Raw genomic sequence first — 19119 nt, 5'->3', positions numbered from 1 at the left:
CATATGCCTCACCTTCAGCTCACTGTAAGAAGGTGAGATTTAAAAAGGGGAGGGGGAGGGAACTATATAATATGAAGGGAACAGTCCCAGACTCCAAAGAACAGGAGCTGGGAGGCCATTGGGTACTGCAGACCACTCTTTCCCTAGTTGGTTTTGGGGGCATCTGTTCTCCTTTACTGTGAATAAGCCCATTTTTGCTGGGCTTCTCTGCTCTGCCTTGGTTTCTGTTCTCCCCACCCCCTTCCCTAGTACAGCTTCTCAACAGTTAGGTTTCAATCATTGATAGCTGAAGTTGAAACGTCAGCATGCTGGTTGAGGAGTTGTCTGGTGGAAGGGATGGGATGGTGTGCAACAATAGGATGGAATCTGTGGTACAAGAAACCCAGTCACTTCCTGAAACAAAATCATTCTGTAACAGATTTGAGGTTTGGGGCTCTGGGAAAGTTGCAAACAGATCTTGTTAAGAAAATAAATGGAATAGTTATGGAGGCTGAAGCCTATACCCTCCTGTTCTTCGTGGGTTTATTTAGGAGTTGAAGAATTTCTTCCTCTCTCGTAGGGTTTAAGATTTGGAGACATTCCCTTGGGCTTTTTTGCACTGTCGTGTTTTATAAGTTAAAAACCTTAATTTCTTATCACATATTAACAACGCCTAGCCAGTGTAATGTGTTTTAATCAGTATTGCGTTTTTACCTTTGTACCATAATGGAACAGGGAAGTTTTCCATCTGGTCTGGTGAAAATTAGTTTAACTGTATTGTGGAACTTTGACAGTTATGAGTTACAATTCTCAGTATGTAAAGTAAGGATAATAGGCACATATTCAATTGGTGAGTGCAGGTTTAGAATAATTTGGATAATGTGGTTGGATGGAGTTAAGACTACTGGGTGGTGGGGAGCAGGAGTGAATTTATGGCTGGGTGCCAGTCAATCTGCTTCAGTCCATGTTGATTAGTGATTGGTGTCTGTGGTAGACAGCCAGAAGAAGGGAAGACAACAGAAGAAGAGGATCTAGGAAGACAAAACAAAAAGAAAACAGAAAGGCAGAGTGGTACAATCCTCCTTCAATCATCAGAGCACTATATCTGGAGCCTCAACCCTCAGCTCTCCAAAGGCAAAGACATCCTCTTTTTTAAAGTTTAAGAATAGCAGACGAAGGCCAGGAGCCTACTTAATATGAATTGTTTTCCCATATAAAATATATGCATACATATATATATTCTTGTTGGTTGATTGTTTGTTGTTGTTAAATTGCTTTGCGGTGTTTTAGGAAGTAGTTCATCAATGGAATTGATTGAATAAAAATAACTGGAACCTCATGCTGACTGACGCTAGATAGGTGCAGATGAATGGGTGCTAGAGAATAGGCCAATCTATGGGCTTCTCCTTCTGCAACAGGACAAACCATGACCACACAGAGGCTGCTTGATGCCTGGCTATCCCGTGGTGTGGCTCCTGCATATGTGAGGACAACAAATAGAATCAAGCGGTGTAAATGGGGTACAACATTATACTGCTTAATATTGAAATTTTTGATTGCGTAACCTGACATGGGACCTTATGGTGCTAACCCAGAAATATTACCTCGGGTTAAGAACTTTGCTTCAGGATGAGAACAGAAATCATGCTCCGGCAGCAACAGGAGGCCCATTAGCTAAAGTGGTGCTTCAGGTTAAGAACGGTTTCAAGTTAAGAACGGACCTCCGGAACGAATTAAGTAGTTAACCCGAGGTACCACTGTACTGCCTTTATAATAATCAGATCATGGTGCCTTGCACTGACACAAGAATGTAAGAAGCTGGCTTATCCCGAGTCACAGGGCTCTTCAGGCCCCTATCAAGAGATAATGGGTCTTGAACCTGGGACCATGTGCTTGTAAGGCAGAGGCTTTACAACCTCACCAGTTGCTCTGGGAAAGAAACTCAGTTTATGCAATCTGAACTCTGGTGAACTGAGTTGGCCACTCTCTGCAGAGCAGCCATAAAGTGTCCCAGCTGTGGCTAGAATGGGCTGAACTTCTGTGATCTGCACTGACAGGAGATTGACTCAAAACACACAGAGCAGCAACAGTTGTTGGCAAGAACACCTGGTGCACTTTGGTTTATGAACTGAACCACGAGTTCAATTGAAAACAAGAAGTTAATGTTCTGTATCAGCATGTACACTAGTGACCATGGTTTTGTCCTCTCTAGGGCATATTGTTTCGATGATGGTGTGTCTTATCAATACAAAAGCACTTCCAGGTTTATGTCTCCAAAATCTATCTTGGTGTGTCCTGTCCACATTAGTGGGTAGTGCTAAATGGGATTGTTGGGGGAAAGCAAATAAATTTCCTTCTCCTCAACCTCTAGCTAATGCATGTATTACTTTAAACCACACAAGAGCATTGTTTGTGTAGCAAGCAAGCCAGCATTTGCTCGTAGTCTTTTTCTAAGTTAACTCCACCTGTAAAAGCTGAACCATTTTGTTGTTCTCTCCTGATAAGATGCCTGCTATTGCTCTCTCTTTTTATCTCTACTCATCCTGTAAAGAGTTCTTTCCAAGATAATTCTGTTCCTGCATGAATAAAGCAGTAAAAATCCAGAAATTGTGTGTAAACTTCTCAGTCTAATTCACCCAAGCTGCAAGGTTTCCTAACAGGGATGTATTTGTGCTAAGGCTGAGTTCCATTATGGACGTGCCTTCAATTTTATTTCAATTTTCTTTCATATTTGGGGGCATCAGAGGTGCAAGAAACCTCCAACCAAGCACTCAGAGTATACAAGAAGCTCTCCTGCAGGAACCTGGTCCTGAAAGCACCTTAGAAGCAGAACAATTTGCCTCAAGGCTACGTTACAATGTTTGGCAGAAAAAACCCTGAAACCCTGGTTGTCTTACATTGTAGACCTTGTGTGCAGTAATGCCGCTATCATTGCCTTACTAATCAATGAAGAAAAAGAATACAGACTGAAGTTCAGAGAAGTTCATTTCTTGATTATACACCCTTACCTTCTTAATGGCTAATCTCATTTACTCAGAGAAACCTAGAATTCCTATTGGTGAAAGTCCATGTATATGTGACCTCCTCAGAGTATATAAAATTGGAAAGCAAATTAATTCGTCTAGAGTCATTTCAGTCACTGTTAGCTGGTGCCATGGAGCCTCTAGGGACAGTGACCATTTTAATGATCATATGTATCTCTTGCCTTGTTTTCCTTGCAGTCAGGAGCAGAACGTCAGAGAATGCAAAGCAGCTGCCACCTGGCCCACCTCCACTGCCCATCGTAGGGAACGCTCTGCAGCTGAAGACCAACAACCTGGCCCAGGTTCTCCAGGAGGTAAGCCAAAGATGAGCACCTTCCTCAACAGCTGTCTGTTGATGACCGTTACCTGTTTGCAAGCATCTTTCCATCTGACTCTTTTGGAAGGGGGCAATCCATTGTCAGTTTGTTTATTTATAGATGGTACCATCTGTGTGCAGGGCACATTTGCAGAGTATAAGGCAACAGACTGCACTTTGACAGAGGAGAAGCAAGAGAGGGAGGGGAGCATCCAGACCAGAGGAAATAATAGCAGAATCGCTGTGATTTCCGTGGCACGGACTTGCACTTGGGTACATCAGCAGGGATGGGGAGCAGGGACTTGTCCCAAAGGCTCCACAGAAAAGAGGTGGACTTTGAGCAGGTCCCACAACTCCACAAAGGTTTATTGTCATTTTATTGTCTAACGCTTAAAATAAAAGCCATAAAGCCCCCTTCTGAGTAAAGAACTTTAAAAAGCAATAATGCAATTTTCATACTATTTTAGAGACAGGGGGCGGGGGCGGGTCCAATTCTCCCTCCACATATGGATGGTTTGGGCATTTTTGCCCTCTGAACATTTTTATTTTTTTTTTTAAATATTTTTATTAATTTCACAGAATAAAAAAAGAACAAAAAATAAAATACAAAAGTTTCATAAAACATATTTCTTTTACAGGATCTTTTGGACTTCCCCACATCTTCCCGAATCTGCATTATTTATAATACCAACTTCAGCATTTTGTTATCTTATTTCATCACTTATTGTATCTTTCATTTTGTCATATTACCCATTTCAATATATTTGTAACCCAATATTCATAATATGAAGTCTTCAACTATATTATTATCTTATTTCATTACTTATTGTATCTTTCAATTCATTATTGTATCTTTCAATTCATTACTTATTGTATCTTTCAATTTCATGTTACCAAAATCAAAGTTATTGTAACCATAATCTTATATGTTGTGGTTAAAACATAATGCAATAAAAATTTTCCTTAATTTCACCTCTCTTTTCTTGTACCTTAGTTTTCATTTCACCTAATTACCATTGCTGGGGCTAGTATTTCCTAAAAAGTGCATTTTCTTAACATTCATAGAGCTTATAGTATTTTTGCAAATAATCCTTAAATTTTTTCCAGTCCTCTTCCATTTTTTCTTCTCCCAAGTCTCGGATTCTGCCAGTCATTTCCGCCAGTTCCATATAGTCCATCAACTGCGTCTGCCATTCCTCCAGTGTGGGTAAATCTTGTGTCTTCCAACACTTTGCGATGAGAATTCTTGCTGCTGTTGTAGCATACATAAAAAAAATTCTGTCCTTCTTTACCACATTCTGGTCTACAATGCCCAGAAGGAAGGCCTCCGGTTTCTTAGGCAAGGTATATCTAAATACCTTTTTTAACTCATTATAGATCATTTCCCAAAAGGCCTTCACTTTCGGACATGTCCACCAGAGATGAAAGAACGTCCCTTCCGCCTCTTTACACTTCCAACATTTATTATCAGACAGGTGATATATCTTAGCAAGCTTGACTGGGGTCATGTACCACCGGTATATCATTTTCATAATATTTTCTTTCAGGGCACTACATGCCGTGAATTTCAATCCGGTGGTCCATAACTTTTCCCAGTCCTCAAACATTATGTTATGTCCAATATCCTGTACCCACTTTATCATGGCGGATTTGACTGTCTCATCCTGTGTATTCCATTTAAGCAGCAAGTTATACATTCTTGAAAGTAATTTGTCTTTAGGTTCTAACAATTCTGTCTCTAATTTCGATTTTTCCACCTGGAACCCAACCTTCTTGTCTGTTTTGAAAATTTCCCGAATTTGGGCATAATGCAACCAGTCTCGCACCTTGCTTTTTACATTTTCAAAACTCTGCAGCTTCCAATTGTCACCATCTTTTTCTATTAATTCCCAATATTTTGGCCAGTAGGCCTCCATGTTAAGTCTCTTACGTGCCTTGGCCTCTGCCGGTGAAAGCCACCTTGGTGTTTTGCTCTCCAATAAGTCTTTATATTTTGTCCAGACCATAAAGATTGCTCTTCTAACAATATGGTTTTTGAACATTTTATGAACTTTAACCTTGTCATACCACAAATACGCATGCCACCCAAAAGCGTTCTCGAACCCTTCCAGATCTAGGACATCGGTGTTCTCTAACAAAAACCAGTCTTTCAACCAGCAGAAGGCTGCAGATTCATAATATAACCTCAAGTCTGGCAGGGCAAATCCCCCCCTTTCTTTCGCATCTGTTAGTATTTTAAACTTAATTCGGGGCTTTTTGCCCTGCCAAACGAACTCAGAAATATCCTTCTGCCACTTTCCGAAGCATACCACTTTGTCCACAATCTGCAGGGTCTGAAACAAAAATAACATTTTCGGCAAAACATTCATCTTTATAGCTGCTATTCGGCCTAACAAGGAAAGTTTTAGTCTTGTCCAAGTTTCCAAATCCCTTTTGATTTCTGACCAACATTTCTCATAGTTGTCCTTAAACAAATTCAAGTTTTTAGAAGTCAAGAACACCCCTAGATATTTTACCTTTTTAACCACATTTAATCCTGTCTCTTTCAAAAACTCATCTGTTTCTGTAGACGTTAGGTTCTTAGCTAAAACCTTAGTCTTTTGCTTGTTCAACTTAAATCCCGCCACCCGACCATAATCAGATATTAAATCCAAAACTCTTTTTGTGCTAGAAACTGGCTCCTGTAATGTTAGTACCAAATCATCTGCAAATGCTTTCAGTTTATATTGTTTCACTCCGACCTCAATGCCCCGAACTGACCGGTCCCTTCTAATCATATTCAAAAGCACCTCCAGGACCGAGATAAACAATAATGGGGATAGAGGGCACCCTTGTCGTGTCCCTTTTTCAATATTGAATTCCTCCGTCACCACATTGTTTACTATCAATTTAGCTTTTTGATCTGAATATATTGCTTCTATACCATTTTCAAACCCCCGTCCCACTCCCATCCCTTCCAAATTTTTCTTCATGAACATCCAAGAAATGTTGTCAAAGGCTTTCTCCGCATCAATAAAAATTAACGCCGCTCTAGTGTTAATATTTGTTTGTAAGAGTTCCAAAATGTCAATAATGTTTCTCGTATTGTCAAACAAATGCCTACCCGGGAGAAAGCCTGCTTGGTCTTTGTGAATCACTTCATTCAGTACTTTTTTAAATCTATTTGCCAAAATGTCTGCAAAAATTTTTAGCATTTTTAGCCTCAGCGGGACAGTGTGGAGTTCATAGTCTTCTTGTATTTTGAAAAGCTGCTCCTTTATTTCCCCCAGAATGTGCTCGGTGGGAAGGTACTGTAAGAATTCCCTTAGAAAAATTAGTGTGAGGGGGACATAACTATATTCATGGTATAGAGAAAGTGGATGGGAAAACACTTTTACCCCCCTCTCATAATGCCATACCCTCCAACATTTCTCCAATGAAAATAGGGACATCCCATTCCATAATGATAATTTTACTATCGCCCACACACCTTACTGGGTTGCCCCAGCCACTCTGGACAGCTTCCAACATATAGATAAAAATAATAAAACATTAAAAATTAAACAAAAAAACACTTCCCTATTCAGGATTGCCTTCAGAGGTGGTCGGATAACTCTATACCCTCCAACATTTCTCCAGTGAAAATAGGGACATCCTAAGGAAAAGGGGGGACATTCTGTGATCAAGCTGGGATGGCTTCTCTAAATCAGGGATGTCCCTGGAAAATAGGGACACTTGAAGGGTCTGTAATGCTAAAACTTGGAGTCTTCAATTAAAGCTGAGTGTTGGAAGATTAACAACACACGCAAGATAGTAGTTCTTCATACAGTGCATATTGAAACTGTGGAATTCACTCCCAAAGAAGTAGCGATGATAGCCTCCAACTTGGATCATTTAAAAGAAATGTTCAGACAAAGTTCATTGAAGATAAAGCTACCCATAGCTGCTAGCGATGATGCTGAACCTCCACCAGTTCCAGAGACCTGCAGGAGGGGAGCGTGCTATTGCACTCAAGTCTTGTTTTTGAGATTCCCAGAAGAACTGTGTTGGCCACTGTGATAACAGCCGTGGACTAGTTGGCCTTTGGTCTGATATAGCTGCAGAACTCTTCTGTATGTTATTAAGAGCATTGTGGTTCAGATGCCCATAGTGAGTCTGGGGGCAGCGGAGCTCTCCATCAGCTATATGACTTTCTCCTAACCCGCAAACCCACCTAGATGTGTGTCTTTCTCTATCTTTTATCCAGTTTGGTGAGAAGTATGGCTCTGTGTTCACAATGTATTTTGGAGCAGAACAGGTTGTGGTGCTGCATGGCTATGATGCAGTGAAAGAAGCACTGATCGACCGTGGAGATGAATTTGCTGCCAGGGGACACCTGCCATTAGCTGATGATGTCAACAAGGGATTAGGTATTTTATGCTGGTTGACCAATGGAGGGGGGGGGCAGGAAAATCCCTCTATTCATGAAAATAAAGCAACAGGTGGCGCCCCCGGCACACCCTAGAAGCTCCCCTCCACCGCACACTGCCTTACACCCACGGGTGCTTACCCCTGCCCACGCAGTCCGCTCCAGGTGCCAGAGCAGCTAGCTCCACATCTGGTCCAGAGCAAGCATCAAAAATCAAAGCAGGATTGAATGAGTCTCTAGCCTTTAAATATAATGTTCTGGGATAATACTAGTGTGGGCAGTAAGTGTGAGAGTTATTTGAGCAGAATTCCCTGGCCTGGATCTTGTGAATCAATAAGCTCTCCACACCAAGAAAGAGTTTCAAAGTTACTGCAAACTATCTTTAAATTTGTTACCAAATAAATAAATAAATAAATAAATAAATAAATAAATACAAATCAACACATTTCACTTAAACAACTAGCAATGTAGTCCAGTTTTCTTTAAGTTCTTTCTGGTTAATATAGTCCAAAAACTATTACTTCTTCATTATACTGGCAGCTTCAGAGAGAGACCCAGGCTCCAAGAGATGAATTATCAGTTAACATAAATATCGAAACATTGAGGCTCCTGGTCTTCCAACCTGCTTCTTCTGCTCTCCCTTTTAGTCCATTCATCTCCTTCATGCCCATTTCCTCTTCTGCTTTCCAGGAATTATATTCAGCAATGGGGAGGTGTGGAAGCAGCTCCGACGTTTTGCCCTTACCACCCTGCGCAACTTTGGCATGGGAAAGAAAAGTATTGAGGAGAGGATCCAGGAGGAAGCAAAGTTCCTGCTAGAAAAGTTCCAGGACACTCAGGGTGGGTAGCCACTGCCCCTCATCCACATAGGCTTATCAAGCAGACCCCCTTAAACATCACAAGAGATGCTGAGGTACATTACAACATATTATTAACCACGAACTCATAAAGAAATATCATGGTAGGTACAAGGAAATCATTAAAAATAAAATCGTAAAACACAGAACAAGTGACCAACACTGAATCAAATAAATTGCCTAAAAACACTTGTGAAATACAGTGGTACCTCAGGTTAAGTACTTAATTCGTTCCGGAGGTCCGTACTTAACCTGAAACTTTTCTTAAGCACCACTTTAGCTAATGGGGCCTCCCGCTGCCGCCGCACTGCCAGAGCACAATTTCTGTTCTTATCCTGAAGCAAAGTTCTTAACCTGAAGCAGAGTGCTCCGCAGATATTGTTGATTTCCAGCTGCTTTCAGCCCCAACAGTCATCAGTGGTCCAGAAGTTAGAGTCTAGCAGCATCTGAAGTGCTTTAGATTCCATAGTTTTAGTCTAGAGTACACCAAGGCCTGCACCACTGTGGTCACTCTATCCTATCTAAGGATATATTGGCTGAAGCTGGAAGAAAGCACTTTGGAAAGTCCTTGTAAGAAACCACTCATAGCCACTGAAGATGCCCATCCCTCCAGAATTGTTGTGAGAAAGGCAGCTTCCTGTCTGACCACTGAGGCCAGGAGCCAGGAAATGGCAGCTCAGAAATTCCAGATTAGATTATTGCCTAAAACCTGTAGTGGGGTTGTATAATTATTTTTTTGTTGTCCTTCCAGAGAAGCCCTTGGATCCAACCTACTTGCTCAGTTGCGCTCTCTCCAATGTCATTTGTGCAATTGTCTTTGGGAAACGATACGATTATAATGACAAGAAGTTCCTATCCATGATGAGCTTAATGAATGAAAACTTTCAGATTTTAAGCTCTTCTTGGGGACAGGTAGGTGCCATCTTTTTAAAGGCCCTTTCCCACAAAGTCTAAATTTTCCTGCTGTTTAAATGTCTTTCTTTCAGGCTTCTCATGGCCCATACTGCCTCTGCCTCTTAATATTTCTGTTAATGTCCTAGTGGCAGGTTTGCCATAGGTAACTGGTTAGCCACTGTGACAGCACGATGGGCCACTGGCCTGATTCAATAGTCTCTTCTTATGTTTTTAAATTGGAGAGCCAATACCAATACCTGAGTCTAATAACCAAGGCTTGACTTAACTCAACAGCAGCCCGGTGGATTAGGAAGTAAAGCTTAACGAGTAAAACCCACAGGCTCAATACTGTAACCGGAACTAATCACTTGGGATGTATATACACTGCCATTGCCTCTGCATCCAATGTGCTTCCACTAATGGTTTGAGAAGGTGTGAATACATGATGTTAGTCACAATCGATATCTAACATGCCATTTCTTATGAAATGTTGCGCCTTGCTGAATTCTAAGCCAGGGATGTGTACACGGACTGGTTTCAGTAGGAGAAACAGATGGGACTACATTTAGAGATATGTATGTAATCCCATAGCTCAGTTTTAGAGCATTTGGCTTGTTTATATAGGGTCCCAGAGTCAATCCCTAGTAGCATTCCTGGTTAGGGATGGGACTCCTGAATGAAACCCAGCAGAGCTGCTGCATAGGCACTACTGACCTTGAGAGACCAATGGTTTCATTCAGTATATACCTTTTAACATGTGGAGTTTGGGGGGGGGGTAATTGGGTTGTTGTTTTTATTTTGATTATGCATTTTGTGGTTCTATATTTTGATTATAGTCTGCGAACCACCCTGGGACCTGTGGGTATAAATTCAATAAACAATAATAAAAAATAATGATATAAGACAACTGATGGGGAACATCTACATAGATTTGGGAAGCATTGGTAGTGAAAATGCTGGTGTGTGGACAACAGAGTTGACATGAACTCAAGGCAACAGTGGCCAACATTATACTGAAGCCCGAGTGTGGACATACCCTGACTGAGGTTGGTGCCAATGGGTCTCTTGTGTTTATTCTAGCTCTACAACCTCTTTCCTTCTTTGATGAAATGCATCCCTGGGCCCCACCATAAAGTGCTGAAAAACACCTTGGCAGCCAGAGAGTTTGTTTTGGAGGAGGTTGAAGAGCACAGGCCCACTCTGGACCCCAACTCACCTCGGGATTTTATCGACTGCTTCCTTATGAAAATGGATCAGGTAATCATGAAAACTCACAGACCTCTCCAAGTGGGTTCTCCTGCCACTCCTGAAGCTTCCCAGCCAGCAGACTTCCATCCAGCTTCTTGTGGGGAATGCCAAGGAAAGAGATTCCTGCCCACACCCCATTGGAGTAGATTCATTTCCCATTACTGACCTTTTCTTGCAGTAAGTGGGAAGTTCTTTCTAATGATTAGCCCTCCGGGCAAGGAATGTCCAGAGGAATGAGCTGTAAAAGGACTTGAGATAAGATATTGTGTCTTGGGAAGGGAGCTGGTCCCAGTGGCACAGTTAAATTCTTGTTATGTTGTACTCAGAACAATTGAGTTGACTCCACTGGCTGTGTTGTGTGTTTCTGCAGGAAAAAGGTAATAGGGCATCCCATTTCACCATTGAAAACCTGGCCAGAAGCACAGTTGACTTGTTTGTGGCTGGAACAGAGACCACCAGCACCACACTGCGATACGGGTTCATGATCCTCCTCAAATACCCAGAGATACAAGGTAAAATGGATGCGATGTTAGTATTTATTATTCTAGTTCTCTCCTCAATTTATGTGTCACAGGTCCAAGAGGTTGTTGTTCTGCCACTTTTCCCAGGAAAACCCACTGTTCATTGCTGAATGTTAATCATCGCTGACTGACATCAGCAGTAAACAGAAGACTTTCCTGGAGAAAACAGATGGGGGGGGGACCAAATGCTCAGACCCATGCCTAGTAATCACAGACCTGTGCCTAGAAATCCCAGCAAAAACAGACGTTATAGCTGACCATATTGCAAACCCTTGGATTTTATATACAAACAGTAACAACTTGAACTTGGCCCAGTAGTATAGTGGCAGCCAGTGCAGATCCTTTAGGCAAAGGCATCACATCCTGCACCAGCTGGACTTACTGTGCCAGCCTGAAGGGTAGCCCACAAAGGCACAACCACAAGGGCCAGGGGCCAAAGGGCCCTCAGGTAGGATCAGAATCACTGCAGGACAGTGCCTCCAATAGGAATCCCTCTAAGCTTGCTCCTAAAACTTCCCTAAAGAGGAGGCTTTTGTCCCTCTGGGCTCCTTTTGGATAGAAATTGAATTAATATATAAATAATTGCAGTTATACTATGTTTCCCTGTTTACAGATGGATTACTGAAGGTGAGCTACAATAATTTGTCTGAGTTAATGTGATGAGTCAATAGAAAGTTGGCATCAGAAAACATTGAAAGCTCCAAAAATGTGCAGGGGCTGGCAGGCACTCCCATGAAATTTCAATTGCTTCTATGATATTTCCTGCACTGGCATTAAACCACATTCTTCCCTTTACAGAGAAAGTGCATGAAGAAATTGATCGAGTTATTGGCCGATCACGAAGTCCTTGCATGGCAGATCGTGGGGCAATGCCTTACACAGATGCGGTCATCCATGAGATCCAGAGGTTCATCTCTCTCCTCCCACTGAGCGTCCCTCGTGCAGTACTCAAAGACACACCGTTCAGACAATATGTCATTCCAAAGGTCAGCTCTTTTCAAGGCTCTGAGTAGTAATAGTAGGCTGCTAGCCATGATGGCTATATTCTACATCCATGGCGAGAGGCAGCATGCTTCTGAATACCAGTCGGTGGAAACCACAGGAATTGAGAGTGCTGTCTTGTTTAGATTATGTTTAAGGGCTTCCCATGGGCATTTGGTTGGACACCATGAAAACAGGATGCTGGACCAGATGGGGCCACTGGACTGATCCAGCAGAGCTTTTCTTCTCTTCTTATCTACAAGCAAGGGAAGTGTTGTTGTTTAGTCGTTTAGTCGTGTCCGACTCTTCGTGACCCCATGGACCACAGCGTGCCAGGCACTCCTGTCTTCCACTGCCTCCCGCAGTTTGGTCAGACTCATGTTTGTGGCTTCAAGAACACTATCCAACCATCTCGTCCTCTGTCGTCCCCTTCTCCTTGTGCCCTCCATCTTTCCCAACATCAGGGTCTTTTCCAGGGAGTCTTCTCTTCTCATGAGGTGGCCAAAGTATTGGAGCCTAAACTTCAGGATCTGTCCTTCCAGTGACCACTCAGGGCTGATTTCCTTAAGAATGGATGCGTTTGATCTTCTTGCAGTCCATGGGACTCTCAAGAGTCTCCTCCAGCACCATAATTCAAAAGCATCAATTCTTCAGCGATCAGCCTTCTTTATGGTCCAGCTCTCACTTCCATACATCAAGGCAAGGGAAGTAGTTTAGCCCAACTCCTAAAGTGTAGCTGGGCATCTTCAGGCCTGGACTTCATTTTAAACACCCTATTGTCTTCTGAAGCTGCCCCATTCTTCTCTGTATCAACAAAGTACCTTCCTTCCTGTTAGTGCCTTCCCACACCATTCCTTTGTGAGAATCAATTTTATGCTTTCGTTGGGTGTCATGGCCATGCAGCCCATTTCTTTGCACTCTCTGCAGGGCACTACCTTATATCCTATTCTGACGTCGGTACTACATGACAGCATAGAATTTCCAAACCCCAAAGAATTTGACCCAGGACATTTCTTGCACAAAGATGGCACCTTCAGGAAGAGCGACTATTTCATGCCTTTCTCAGCAGGTAAGATCTCTGCTTCCCCAGTTGGCTGGGGTATTGGCCAGCTCAGGTCTTTCCCGTCTCCCTAATTGGCTAGTGTCGGGGCATTGAGGGGGAACCTCCTTCCTCATGCAGCCTAAACTGGAAGGGCTGCCAGTTTGTGAGGGAGGGGCAGAGGCTTCTGGGTCCATCAGAACTCCTTGCACCTTTCCTGTGGCCAGCTGAAGCAAAACAAATGGTGGAAAGAGTGACTCTCCCAGGAGCTGTTCTGGAGCAGCACCTTTGCTCCTTTGGCATGATTGTTATTTTCTCTTTAACAGCCAAAGTGGTTGTTATGCATCTTACACTTTGGGTTTCCTTTGCAGGGAGGCGGATATGTGTGGGGGAAGGTCTGGCCCGTATGGAGATCTTCTTGTTCTTGACCACCATATTACAGAATTTCATTCTGAAGTCCATCATTGACCCCAAGGACATCGATCTCACACCGGTGTGGAGCAGCATAGGCAACTGCCCTCGGCCCTATCAGCTCTGCATTGTCCCTCGCTGAAAAGCCTGCCTCAGGAGGGCTGCACATGTGGAAAAGTCGCAGCCTGGCAAATCTTTGTTCAAAAAACCCATAACACAGTATCTACTCAGGTGTGGAGCCCTATCTTCTTACCTGACAATTTGTTGAACTGTTACTTTGGGGATCTTGCTAGAGACTATTTCACGTTCAAGACATTATTGCAATGGACAAATAGCAGGATTTAGAAATTAGTCCCACAAAAAAAATCCTATTCTTATCTTTCTTGCCCCTTCATATGCATATGTGTGCAGCAGCGTAGCTAGCCGCTGGAGTGACTGGTGCGGGGGCATGTCCTGCAGCCAGGGGTGTGTTGAGCGACCCATGGGGGTGGGGCAAGCCTCTCCAATGCTTGGACCCTCTCCGCCGCCTCCCCCTCAGCTGTAGGGCATCTGAGGGAGAGGCAGTAGGCAGACACAAATCCCACATTGCAGCGCGAAACTTGCAGGTGCCTAAGCCACAATGTCACTCCCAAAAAATTCATGAGCCCAGTTTTTTAAAAACTCATTTTGTCACACAAACCCTCAATGATGACATCCAGGGCATACTGTACCCCCCCCACCCCCTTCCTCCGCCACTGTATATGTGTGATGGGCAAAATCTGCCAAGATGTAAGCTTTTTAGCCACTGAGTCTTGTTACTCTTTGTGCTAAATGAAGCCAATCAGAGTGGAAGGAACTTAGTCAACCACAGACGAACTGGTGACCCTCAATGGTGGTTGGAGTCTTGCGCCCATCACCCCTGATGTTGGCTGGGGCAGATGGGGGCTGGAGTCCAGGAATATCTGAAGGGCTGCAGGTTCCCCATTCTTGCCATGAGGGCTCAGTTGGGACAACTCCCATAATCCCATTTCATTGGCTAGGTGGCTGGAGATAATGGGAGCTGCAGTCCAGCAACAAAATCTCCAACCTTAAATTGGTGGGTTGAAGTGCTGCAGGCTGTAGAAGCTGGGTGGGATGAGACCCCTGTCTGAGATGACCTTTTCATTCCCTCACATGTCGTACCTGAGATACAGCAAAGTTGTTTAACTGAGTGACAACATAAGCTTTTTTGGTAACCCTTCTATAGATCTGTACACTGAGATTGGCAGGTATCTCAATGCTAATAATAAAGCACAGGGAGACAATTTTGTTTGGAAAGATATTCCAATAAACTCAGTTTGGAGTTTCCCGGTGCTAGAACAAAATGTCTTTCACTTTCAGCCTGAGCTAAGAAGGAAAGTCTTTGGAGGGTGCTGCAGAAATCAATAGCTTTTAAAATCTTTGCCCCTTTCACCTAGTAGAACATCCTTGAGACTTGACATTTACAAATGTTTGCCAATAATCCCTTTAAGGGTAACCATTTTCTAAAGAACAGATAGCAATACTGGATGCAACTGAACTTCTGAGTAAGTATGGGAATGAACTAAGTTGGATCCAGTAATCTACTAGTCCTGGGAAGCATATCTTCAAGAAAGGCACAGAGCATAGATGGGCAAGATCTCCCAAGCCCACCTTGGATGAACTTGGATGAGAAAACTTTTTTTTTCTCCTGAGCCCAACTGAGGCTCTCACTGTCCTTAAAAATCTAGAACAGAGTGAAAACGGCCCTCCCTCACATTCTCCACTTACTTTGTGGGTGGCAAAATAAGGAAGGTCATTGTGGCATTTGCCCTCCTAGGTGTGTGACATCATACTGGGTTCATAAGGAAAGGGTTAACTAATTGTAAAATGACTAACCTATAGGAATCCAAGGGGAGGAGTTAGAGTTAGTGTTGGAGTTGTTAAGAAGTCAGTGGAGAGTTAGAGAAGGGAGAGGGAGGATAAGTCTGTGGGTTGGGCTAGTTTGATGTGAGAACGTGAGAGAATCAGTTAAGAGGAGTCAGTTAAACAGTTGGGCTAATCAGTTAGAAGGTATTAGAAAGGTATAGACCGGTAAAAAAACTAAGAATTAGAAACTGACAATTAACTGAGAAACCATATTTGTTAATGCTTACAAAATAAACTTGTTTATTTGATTTAATTTTAACAACTGTCTGGACTCAGTGTGTACTCGAGAGTAACGGGATGGTGGCAGCGGGGAAGCGAGCACAGTGGTGGCACAGGGATCAATAGATCATCAAATGTCCGGGAACCTTGTGTGATTGCCAGTGTCATTTCACTGAATATTCTCCAGGGGAGGACTGAAAATCTCCTGGAGGAGTTTGAGAGGGAAAACTTTCAAAGAATTGTCAGAATTTCTTTCCTCTCAGCCTTCCTTCAGCCCTGCTCCCATTCAGTGTAACAGAAAAATGTTTCCCTAGTACAAATGCAGAGGCAGCATGGGCAAAATTGGTGAGGGGAAGTCCACCTATGAAGTTAACCAAGGAAGAATGGTCTTCCTCTTCTGTCTTCAGAATTTTTGTTTTGGGTTGTTTTAGGTAGCTTTTTAGGGTGGTTTGAATGGCTGCTCTCAGAAGATTCTGGCAGTCTAACCTGCCCTGGGAGAGAGAACATAAGAGAACTCTGCTGGAGCAGGTCAAAGGCCTATCTAGTCCAGCATCCTGTTCTCCCTGTGGCCAACCAGATGCCTATGAGATGCCCTCAAGGAGCAACTGAGCGCTGCAGTGCTCTCCTCCTCATTTGAAGTTCCCAGGAACATTTGAGGGCTATTCCTAACTGTGTAGTGCATCAATGACAGCTCCATAATGAAATCCAGAGTCAGGCCACCGGGATTTAAATATCATGCTTTTCTAACACATTGCTTTAAAAAATCCATCCACCTTCAAAACACAGACTGGCAGAATCCAAGACCACGGAGAAGAGTCGGTGGAAGAAGATTGGAAAAAATTTAAAGATTATTTACAGAAATATTGTAAAATTAATGAGCTTTAGAAAAATGGTGGAATGAAGTTATATGGCTTTGGCAGAAATGTTATAAGGAACTAGGTACACATAGATTGTTAATGTATTAAGGGGAAAAAACAAGGTTAGAATATGTTAAGATTAATTACAGGACAGAAAACAGAGGAAGATGGAAAGGAATTGCTAAAACAGTTAATTGAAGTGGAACACAAAAAGGGAGGCGTGAGGAAGTCAATGAAACAAGTGAATGAAAGATAAGCTTGAAAATATTGGAAGTGTTTTTAATTGTTCTTGTTCTGTTTTGTTAATTCAATGTTTTAGTGTTTTTGTTTTTGTATTGTATTGTATTGTATTGTATTGATTTGTTTAATTCTTTTTCTTTCTTTTTTTAATCTACAAAAACACAGACATTCACAACAAATTACTAATAAAATCACACGATTAAATTTATGGCACGTGACTGCAGTTCTGTGCATGGTTGGGAGTAAGCACGATTGAACACAGTAGTGCGTATTTCTGCTGTATAAGTTCAATTTTTAAAACACATTTGGTTTTAGCAAATGACATCCAGACAGCAGAAACACAACCTTTTACTTTTAATTAGCAATGCAAACAACTTTTTGTTATTTATTTTTGGAATTTTACAACAAAATCAAACATCCCCCTGTCTCCCCACCTCCCCTATGCATCCTCCCCCTTCCTCACATGCCCCCAAACCTCTGTATTCCTCCCTAGCCCCAATTGCCCTTAATCCTCTTCCCCTCCCCAACCCACTGCATTTGTATTTGTTTGTATGATCAGTGGCAAACCTGTACTTTCACTACTGATTCCCCCGACACATCTAATCTAAGGATGACCTGCTGCTTATGATGTAACAATGCAAGCAATCCAGAATTTACAGACATTTATAGACCACGTCCACACAGGATTAAAGTGTAGTATTTTGTCTCAAACTGCCCCACTGAACAAGCTTATATTAGCTGACGAAAACCCTCTCTCATGCCCACACTTTTAAGCAGATTGCCATTGCTTCTTTTTATCTAAGTTGTATATAAAAATAGGAGGAGGTCTGTGGCAATTTAAAGACTTAACTGTATTTATTTGTAAAGGGAGTAAGATTTGCTAGGGCATACTTCCTCAGATGCAGAATGGGTGGCAACAACAACAACATAGTATTAATATTAATAATAATGTACAGTGGTACCTCAGGTTAAGTACTTAATTCGTTCTGGAGGTCCGTTCTTAACCTGAAACTGTTCTTGACCTGAAGAATCGCTTTAGCTAATGGGGCCTCCTGCTGTTGCCAGGTCGTCGGAGCACAATTTCTGTTCTCATCCTGAAGCAAAGTTCTTAACCCGAGGTAATATTTCTGGGTTAGCGGAGTCTGTAACCTGAAGCGTCTGTAACCCAAAGTACCACTGTACAGTGCTTTTTTATGGAGGGACGCAGGGGTACGCATACCCCTAAACATTTTGTGAACCTAACGGGAGAAGAAACTAAAAAAATTAAAATATTTAATTTCTTCTCAGCGTAGTGAAGTGGCAGTTCCGTTGCTACCCCTGATGGCAGCCTTTGGTCCATTTACTGCATTTATTTTTCCCAATTTGAACTATAAAATGGTGATTTTCTTGAGTCAAAATGAGAGTACACCTACACTATACTGCTTAATATTGATATTTTAGATTGCTGTAACCTGCCATGGGACCTTATGGTGCAAAGCAGGGAAGAATTCAATATACAGTTGTACCTCGGGTTAAGTATTTAATTCGTTCTGGAGGTCCGTTCTTAACCTGAAACTGTTCTTAACCTGAGCTACCACTTTAGCTAATGGGGCCTCTCGCCACTGCCGTGCGATTTCTGTTCAGTATAGTGTAGGTGTACTCTCATTTTTACTCAAGAAAATCACCATTTTATGGTTCAAATTGGGAAAAATAAATGCAGTAAATGGACCAAAGGCTGCCATCAGGGGTAGCAACAGAAATGCCGATTCACCACGCTGAGAAGAAATTAAATATTTTAATTTTTTTAGTTTCTTCTCCCATTAGATTCATAAAATGTTTAGGGGTATGTGTACCCCTGCGTCCCTCCAGGTTAAGAACGGACCTTCAGAACGAATTACGTACTTAACCCGAGGTACCCCTGTACTGCCTTTATAATAATCAGATCATGGTGCCTTGCCCTGACACAGGAATGTAAGAAGCTGGCTTATCCCGGGTCACAGGGCTCTTCAGGCCCCTACTGAGAGATAACGGGTCTTGAACCTGGGACCATGTGCTTGTAAGGCAGAGGCTTTACCACCTCACCAGTTGCTCTGGCAAAGAAACTGTTTATGCAATCTGAACTCTGGTGAACTGAGTAGGCCTCTCTATGCAGAGCAGCCATAAAGTGTCCTAGCCGTGGCTAGAATGGGCTGAACTTCTGTGATCTGCACTGACAGGAGATTGACTCAAAACACACAGAGCAGCAACAGTTGTTGGCAAGAAG

The 19119-nt window shown here is 42.6% G+C and overlaps 1 protein-coding gene across 2 annotated transcripts in view; it reads left to right on the top strand.

Moving 5' to 3' along the window:
- The first annotated feature begins 3083 nt into the window (after nucleotides 1-3083).
- LOC309342438 (cytochrome P450 2C19-like) overlaps nucleotides 3084-19119 on the top strand; it is a 49257-nt gene continuing 33221 nt past the window's right edge. The window contains exons 1-9 of one of the 2 annotated variants that reach the window (XM_081862916.1): nucleotides 3091-3316; nucleotides 7544-7706; nucleotides 8396-8545; nucleotides 9314-9474; nucleotides 10537-10713; nucleotides 11075-11216; nucleotides 12024-12211; nucleotides 13134-13275; nucleotides 13617-15447. In XM_081862916.1, coding sequence (XP_081719042.1) covers nucleotides 3134-3316; nucleotides 7544-7706; nucleotides 8396-8545; nucleotides 9314-9474; nucleotides 10537-10713; nucleotides 11075-11216; nucleotides 12024-12211; nucleotides 13134-13275; nucleotides 13617-13798 — 1488 coding nt within the window. In that variant the 5' untranslated portion in view covers nucleotides 3091-3133 and the 3' untranslated portion in view covers nucleotides 13799-15447. Of the gene's footprint in view, nucleotides 3317-7543; nucleotides 7707-8395; nucleotides 8546-9313; nucleotides 9475-10536; nucleotides 10714-11074; nucleotides 11217-12023; nucleotides 12212-12352; nucleotides 12625-13133; nucleotides 13276-13616; nucleotides 15448-19119 lie in introns of those variants that run through there. The other variant, XM_081862917.1, reaches the window with a different exon arrangement.

The sequence above is a fragment of the Podarcis erhardii genome (assembly GCF_964252035.2).
Source record: "Podarcis erhardii genome assembly, chromosome: 1".
Taxonomy (NCBI): Eukaryota; Metazoa; Chordata; class Lepidosauria; order Squamata; family Lacertidae; genus Podarcis; species Podarcis erhardii.
The sequence above is the reverse complement of the archived record's forward strand: the minus strand, read 5'-3'. Positions and strand labels throughout refer to the sequence as shown.